The sequence below is a fragment of the Anoplophora glabripennis genome, unplaced genomic scaffold (genome assembly GCF_000390285.2).
Source record: "Anoplophora glabripennis isolate ALB-LARVAE unplaced genomic scaffold, Agla_2.0 scaffold373, whole genome shotgun sequence".
Taxonomy (NCBI): Eukaryota; Metazoa; Arthropoda; class Insecta; order Coleoptera; family Cerambycidae; genus Anoplophora; species Anoplophora glabripennis.
In genome coordinates, this window is record NW_019417316.1 from 9253 (window position 1) to 18112 (window position 8860).

The window sequence follows — 8860 nt, forward strand, 5'->3', positions numbered from 1 at the left end:
TTAGGAAGTAAATAATTCCTCACTGCGCGGCGTTGCCAAAACAGCGTTGTCAAATATCTGTTGATAAGGCCGCTAAATTCCTTGTTCTATTTCCGTCAGAAATCTTATTAAAATCGTGAAATATAAAATACAGCTGATAAATTAAGGAAAATTCAATAGAACTAAAATACGGTGTTATTTGCGTCTTTAAAGTAAAATTAAAGATTCGGCTCTGGTAGTCCAATTAAATGGGCTTTTAAATCTCAATTTTGGTCAACTTGCCTGAATTTTTTGTATAAGTGAGTTTGAGGTAATGTAGTAACAATAAATAAGTAATTATTTTTCAACTCCCAAGCAGGGGTGACAAAATAATAAATGAAGTGTTATTTCAAGATAACTTAAAAGGGGTAAGACCTAGATAAAAAAATTTCTTATAAAAGTTGCAGAGTATAAAATTTTACATAAAAATTAGTTTTTTTCTACTATTAAAATTAACGGAGTAAGGAGGCTAGAATTTATAGGATATGAGAAATTTTAAATCATAAGCACTTTTTTTCCAATTTACTCTAAAAATTATAAACTTTCTTTTCAGATAAATAGACATTTTTTTTAAATTAAAATGTTAACAATTTTAATTTTATCTAAATATCTCGCGTACGCGTAATGATAACAATTATTGATTATATTCAATATAGTTTTCTGCACAATATGATGGACTGCCAGTAATTTTTTATAATACGTTTTTCCCGTTCTCGATCTGAGAAAGGAATCGAGAGTTCGAAAGTTACTGCCGTTTATTGATATCGGGAATCTCTGCCCCCTGATTGATGATCTGCGGCGTAATTTCGTGAAATATAGAGGCCTTCGAACGTGGATTGCGAAATCAAATATTCAAAGTACGTCTGCAACTTATATCGCGAGCTACCAAGTCCCTAATGGAAAATGTGTGTTAGCCGGATGATGTTCTGTTAGTCAAATAATAATTACTACAATACAACAAATAATTACTACTATCGTATAAAAGTATAAAAATCGTTAGCTGCTATGTGAAATTTTGGCAGCCATTAGAATACGGTGTCATGTTGCCACAATAGCGATAAATCGCTACATTTGGCAACTCTGTCTATGGGGCAGATGAATAACAATCACGGTCCGTAAAGAGACGATCGCCGCATAAAGTCAATCAGCCAATAAAAAACAAATACGTCTCCAAATTCCTCAGTTTTGTTCGTTCAACCGTCATCTCTTTCTGACTCATTGCATATCCTATAAGAAAATAAGAGACAAATTTAAAATTGTCACTTTTCTAGTACCACGCTCCTTTTAACATAAAATAATAAATTTAATCAGTTATGATTATGATTAATTAACAGGTAATTTAAGTCTAAAATGTTACAATATTCTCTTGCCTCCAAAATACAAATGTGTATTTACCCGGACTTTTTCCCCGGACCCTTTCCCCGGACTTTTCCCAGGACTTTTCCCCGTGCTTTTACCAGGACTTTTTCCCAGACTTTTACCCGGACTTTTTCCCTGACCTTTACCTGGACTTTTTCCCCGGACCTTTAATCGGACTTTTCCCCGGACTTTTTACCCATACTTTTCCCCGGACTTTTACCTGGACTTTTTACCCGGACCTTTACTCGGACTTTTTCCCCGTACTTCCACACGGACATTTTCCCCGGACTTTTCCCCCGGACTTTTACCCGCACTTTTTCCCCGGCCTTTTACCCAGACTTTTACCTGGACTTTTTCCCCAGACTATTAATTAAATTATTTATAAATATTAAGACTACAATTTTTCGCAAAATACAGTTTACGACATAAACTACGATTTCCCGTGAAGTTCAAATTGATGCGCGCTGTAAATTTTGCAATTTCTCGGATTCTATTTATCGTAGAAACTTATTTTTTTATTTTTAAACTAGGGTAGCTCGACGAAAAAATAACAATGGGCATATTTACGAATTCGTAGAATAGCCCTAAACTCCAGAAAAAAATGCATCTTTTATAATTATTTTTTTTTAAATTTACAAATGTCACAAAAATTATTGTTAAACGAAATATTAATTAAAATTTCAATTTCGGAATTGTTTTACTATTATTAAATAAATAAATAAAGCTACCATTCATTTAAAATATAAAAAACAAATACGTCTCCAAATTCTCAGTCAGTTCTCCTCAGTTTATGTTCGTTCAACCGTCATCTCTTACTGACTCATTGCATATCCCATATAGTCCAGACGGTATCTGTTTCAAAAAGCCATATTTGGGTGAATCGTATATCCACGGAGAGTTTTGGCTTTTTGGCTTTTTGGCTTTCAAATATCACTAGAAATGAAAATTTTTCTATGCGCATAAAAAATAACGTGGGCTTAACTTTTGGCGGCACAATATGTTAAAAAAATTGGAAAAATGTCATATTTTTCTTCCTATTTAATTATGTATCTTTTTAAGAGTTGATTTTAAGCGAAAATGGAAGAGGAAAAAAATGTTTGTAATTAAATTTTTTACAATATATGACTGGTTACAAATCGAATGAATCATGATTATTATGGTAAAAATCAAAAAAATCACAAAAATGGGGTTAAAAAACAATACGTTTTAGGGAATTTTTTTGGTGTATTTAAATTGGGTGTAGGACCTTTATACTTGGCTCAAGAAAACTTCATGTTATGTAGAATCATCATACCAAATTTCATCAAAATCGGTTCGATAGAATTTGCATAATAATTTTGCAATCCAGACTAAAAAAAAATTGCAAATTTTCAAAATTTTGCACAGCAAAAACCAAGGCCCTTAGATACTTGAAAATTTAATCACATATAGAAGGGCTCTCAGGGTTTCAAACTTTTTTTGAAAAATTCGAATCCGTCAATTAGGAGAGCTCTGGCGCTTGTTTAAACATTGGTCGAATTTTTATACTTATAAACAATTAGAACTTTGTGAATATTCAATCAAATCAAAATTTTTTAAGCAGGTTGTAAAAGTTCTTGGAAAGACGCTTCTTTAAAAAAAAAACAAATCGATTGATTAATTAACGTAACTAATTGATCAATCGAATTTTTAGTTAGTTTAGAAGGCGAGATATTTTGCAATATCTCGCCTTCTATTCATCGTAGAAACTTATTTTTTTTAAACGGGTAGCTCGACGAAAAAATAACAATGGGCATATTTACGAATTCGTAGAATAGCCCTGAACCCCAGAAAAAATGCATCTTTTATACCTAATTTTTTTTAATTTATAAAAATGTCACAAAAATTATTGTTAAACGAAATATTAATTAAAATTTAAATTTCGGAATTGTTTTACTATTATTAAATAAATAAATAAAGCTATCATTCATTTAAAATATCTCCATTTCTAAATTTAAGAGTGCTAAGTTTCTGAGTTTACAACTGGAAGATTCACTAAATTGGAAGGAACAATGTAATAATTTAAAAGTGTTCACCTGTCTTGATTAGAAAAGAAATCACTTCTTCCAATAGATGTACTCCCATTTATTTAAAGAAAATAAATAAATAAATTCACCACTGACAAATCAGTGGGGGTCGGTACTAACATTCGGTGAAACTTCAGAAAATGGAAAACTATAAGCTTCCCTCGATTTGGTGTTCAACTCAGAATAAATACAGAGTTCCACGCTTACATTACTAACATAGGAAAAGATAATAGTTCATCGGATATTTAACGAATAAATTAATAAAAGTTCGTTACAGTGGAATAAAATCTATAGAAATGTATTGCTGGTTGCCTATTTGGTAACTTTGATGTCCATCGCAGATGTTGTCACTTGTAAGTTTGGTTGCCTAACATTTACAACCATCAACGTCTATTATACACAGATAGACGAAATATTGAATGTTTGGTTGCCTAACTTCTGCATCCGTTAAAGGATAAAAATCGAAATTTTCCAAAAACTGAATGAGCTAGAGGAACTGAATGTAGTTTTGGATTGTCTAGCGCTGTCATAGTCAATCTGAATTTTTTCAGATTTTTCTGTCCTAAAAATTTTTCAGAAAATCGAGTTCGATTTGTTGTAAAAAAAATTTTTGGAACTCGGAAATATCGGAAAAGGTTCCTTTAGACTGTCACGGTACTGGCAAATCGAAAACTGAAATGAATTTCTCTAGAACGCGTGATTTTCAAGATATTTAATTTTTTTCTTCGGGACAAAAAAAACAGATTACAACAACGTATACTACGGCCCAAACTAGATATGGTGCCGTCTTTAAGCAGTGTTTTAATTTTTTGAGAATTTTCGTGGTTTATGAAAATTGTTACAAAATTAAAGAACTCATCTAAAAACCGGTTCCGTACACGACTGGGGTCGTCAAACATACTGTGATGGTCGCTATTTTTACAAGAGCTACCGTCAAGAAAAAAAAAAGAAAATCTCGAAAACTGGAAGACCCAGAGGAACTGAATGCAGATTTGAATCGGTAAGATCGGTTGGTCCACCGGATTTTTTTCAGATTTTTACGAGTCCTAAACCTTTTTGAGAAAATCGATGGTTTATTGATTTTTTGGAAAAAAAAAATCCGAAAAAATTAAAGTGCGTTTCTAAAGGCGGTTCCGCACGCAACTGGGGTCGCCAAACACCAGAGATGAACTGAATGCAGATTTGGATTGATTAGCGCCGTTATAGTCTACCTGAATTTTTTCAGATTTTTCTCAGCCCTAAAAATTTTTAAGAAAATCAGCGGACATCCATACTTCGGGAAAAAAGTTTTTGGATATCGGAAAAACCGGAAAAAATTCCTCTAGACTATAACAATACTGGCAAATCAAAAACTAAAATGAATTTCTCTCTAGCAGATGGTACTTTTTTTTTTAAGATAAGATATTTACCTTGTGTTAGATGTCGTTTCCGTCCCAGACGTCGTCGTCATCCCAGTGTCTTTGTCTTCGGTGGTATCATCAAGATTAATGTTTTCTTTATTCTCTTGTTCTAGCCTCTCTAGCGAGATAAAAAAATGTAGGAAGGGAATATCAATTTTAAGAGCTATACAGGGTGTGCCATTTAATACTCCCGCTGCCAATATCTCCCAAATGAAGAAATTTATTTTAGTTCCAGTTTCAGAAATTGGAGTTGTTAGGTCCCTCGAATAGCTTCAAATTGTAGTTAGAACTATTAGTTCCTACTTTCTGTATAGATGGCGTGGGGATACAAACAATTTTTTGATCCTTGGAATGCGGAAATGCAGTCCATCTGACAGATCGTTAAATTTTGAGTAATTGTTGTAATATAAAGTTTTTCTCAAAATTTACTTGTTTTCTAGATAACACAGAAAACATTGATTTTTTTACGTTATTTTTATCAAACTTCCAATCTGAACTCGAAATTTCAAATTCAAATCCAAAATTCGCAATTTCAAGAACAAATTCAAATAAGAAATTTTGAGTTCCAGATTGAAATGTTGACTTCAACTCAAAATTTTTTGTTCCAACTCTAAATTTTGGTCAATTTTTTAAAAAATTTCCAAACAAACCCCTACATTTTTAGTTTGAAGATAAAATTTTGTGGTGAATGTAAAAATAAAATTTAGATACAAAACAAAATTTAAAATTCATAAATCAATACTAATGCAATAACGAAATATATATAAAAAAAATCTCATGTACACCCCAGTGTAAAAAAATGTATGCCGCTTTCTACTTACATATCGTTTGAAATGTTGAAAGGATCCCAATCAGGAGACTACCGAGGTGGAGGCAAAGTGTCTTGTAAAATTTTTACCTTCACAAGTGTGGCTTGTCCTATAAAACAAATTATAAATAATTTAATTTTTGCGACCAGAAAATAAAATTAACTCAATCTATTTTTAACATTAACCTGCAACTTGTTTTGTCGTCGGGAATATCAAGAATACTATTCTCATCGTTTAGATCTAACGTAAGAAAGGAAGGTTTCCGAATAGACTTCATATCCTCCATGTCCATATCAGGTCGTCTTCCCACCAGCCGTACACCAAATCCTCATTCTTCACAGGAAAAATCGATTATCAAGTGTCGTCCTGCTCCTGGTCCGGCCTCGGTTTATTCAATCTTTAAATTAACGTAAAAAAAAGTTCAGTCGTTTGTCACCGTATTTAATTTTATGTCAACATTTGAAAAGATAACAAACACCCCAGTAAATAATTATTAAAATACTAAAAGCTTTCCCCTTTTTTTTATAAATGCTGTATTTGCCAAATTTACTTTTTTAATGAACGTATACTAGTATACTATTTTTATATAATTTAAAAACCAATGTCTAGTACAAGAATAGTTTTTCACGCATTCCATAGATTTTCGGGCAACACCCACAGGTTACTACGATATCACCTGTGTTTCCGGGAAAAATTAATTTTGGGAAAGTCTGCGTCTGTCAGTTTTTGCCTAAAAATCGAAATATCTTAGAAACGGAATCCTAAGTATGGAGTGTGCTATATGTTTTCAACTTCAAAATAAATGCTCTTCCCTAAAAATGTAATAATATACAGGGGGTTCCATTTAAAATAAGAAAGTTGGTATCAACGTCCAGTATAACCTTGAAAATATTTTAGCTTGTTAGGCCTCATGACCTGTATCACACCATCACAATTTCAAAAAAATCCTTCGAGCCGTTTCTCAGATATCCATCGATGGAGTTTGTGGTAAGACACCCTGTATAGTTCACCGATTTTCTCGTAAAATTGTAGGACTCAGAAAAATCTGAAAAAAATCCGGTACACCATAGCTTACCAATCCAAATCTGTATTCAGTTCCTTTCTGCCTCAAGTTTTCGAAATTTTAGATTTTTTTATTTCGACAGACACACTTGCACAAAGTACAAAAAAACTGAAGTACATCTTTATGTTAAGTACTTCAGTTACTAGAAGTCGTTACGTTTCAGCGTTGTTGCCGCAATAAAGATGCACTTTACTAAATACGGTTTATGATTGTTAGGAGCAATACAAATTAAGTATAACTTAACTTCAAGAATGGTTTTATTAAGTTGTTCTCAGTGGAATTTTGCTGTGGTGTGGTGTGCCCAAATAACACAAATTACTCAAAGTTTTATTGTTCAGACAAAACACGAAACATGAAACGTTTCTGTTTTTTTTTATTAATTAATTATATAATATAGTAAACTACTACCAAAAGATGAAAAATGTACATGTACGTTTATAAACCACAAAACTCTGCTACTATTGTCACGTATTGCTAGAGACCCCTGCATTAACGATGGCCGCTAAGTCTTCCATCTCGCTTCTTTCTTTCAGACGTTCTCGAATCAGTTCTGCAATAGCCTTCTGGGTCTGCCTCTCCAATTTAGCTAATTTCTTCGCCACGTCTCTCTTTAAATCCCAGTCCGGTTTCCTGGGGGCTAGAGAAGTGACATCCAGTTGATCGATTACTATTTCCGATTTTGCCGACTCCAGCTGGTCCTTCACCTAAAAGAGAGAGTCCTTCAGTTTGTGGACATTTTAAACTCTAAATATGATAAATCATTAACGCATCTCATTTGAATATTTACCTCTGAACTGACATCGCCTGGACGTGCTGGTTCTACCGCTAACTCTGTTAAATCATCATCTGCCGGTTTATAATTTCTAAATATAGGTCTTGGCAAAGCTTCGGCCTCTTCTGAATGAGACGTCCCATTTACACTTACACTAGCTCCCTCCCTTTTACGTTTGAGAGCTTTTAACCTCTCTTTCCTCTTCAAGGCCTCATCTTCTAAATGTCCGACATTACTGGTAGCCATAAGTATCGTCATGAGACTATTTAACTAACTTATTACTTGATTAAATTATAAAACTTACAGAGTAAAATTGTTAAAATGTGGAAAATTTGTTTGTTTCTTAATACAAAATTAGTTTGATATATTTGACAGATTTTCTTCTTCTTCTTCTTTCCAAACATTTTGCGTTCAATTTTTCGTTATTTAAAATCTTCGTTACTAAAGCAATTTTCTGCTTGAAAGCTCTTAGACCTCTTTTATGCACGCGTTTTTCTCCTCTCAACGCGAAATTGAGAAAAATGCTGTATATTTCTGCTCCATTTTATGCACGCGTATTCTATCAGTTGTCGCCAGTTTCATGCCACACAGTAGTCAGTGAAGTACATGAAAATGGATCCGTGTATATTGTATTTGTGCTATAAAAAAATATGTAATAGAAAACGTAAGAGGCGATGGGCAGTACATCCAATTAATAGAAATAGAATTCAATTGCGTCCATTGCATCCATGTCCCGCTTGATCAATAGCTAAACTAAAACTAAAACAAACTGTGCTAAAACTATTCTTGACAGACAGAGCCACTGGACTTGCGACAAAGAACGCTTTGCATAAAAACGCCGATATACTTTCGTGCTTTTTCGGAACGCGTGTCGCCAAGCGTTCTGTAAAACCATCGCGACAGAATTGAAAACGCGAGAGCAAAAAAACGCGTGCATAAAAGAGGTCTTATTGTACGAGATACGAACTAATTTTACGCAAGTCTCCGTAGCATTACAAGAACCGATAAACTTTTTTTTTCTTTTACTTTTTATTTTAAGATAATAACATCAAAGTTTACAGAATACATGTTCTATTCTAAATAAATCTACCTACATATTTTCAAATATGATTTAAAAAGTAATTAATAATCAGTTTGTTGACATTTAAGTAATTTCTTATTGCGATCATGGTGATGTGTAAGCATTATTTTTTTTATATACACACCTTTAAAAAAATTAATTTAATTACTTATCTAGGAATGTAAGATGTTTAATTGATAAATTTTTAGCACGGTTATTTCCACGACGCCATTAACAAATAACAAAAATTAAAACGAATTAGGTATCTTGTTATCGTCTTATCTCGAGATAGTAATTGTAGAACTCATAAACCTCGCGAATCAAAGCGAGCGCT

At 32.9% G+C, this 8860-nt stretch overlaps 1 protein-coding gene across 1 annotated transcript; it reads right to left on the reverse strand.

Annotated features, from left to right (window-relative positions):
• Positions 1 to 6933: 6933 nt before the first annotated feature.
• LOC108908947 (coiled-coil domain-containing protein 12) lies at positions 6934 to 7860 on the reverse strand. The gene is made up of 2 exons (XM_018713140.2): positions 7482 to 7860; positions 6934 to 7398 (listed from the first exon to the last, which is right to left on the reverse strand). The coding sequence occupies exons 1-2, from the start codon at positions 7722 to 7724 to the stop codon at positions 7159 to 7161; spliced, it is 483 nt and encodes a 160-aa protein (XP_018568656.1). The 5' UTR covers positions 7725 to 7860; the 3' UTR covers positions 6934 to 7158.
• Between the last annotated feature and the right edge of the window lie 1000 nt (positions 7861 to 8860).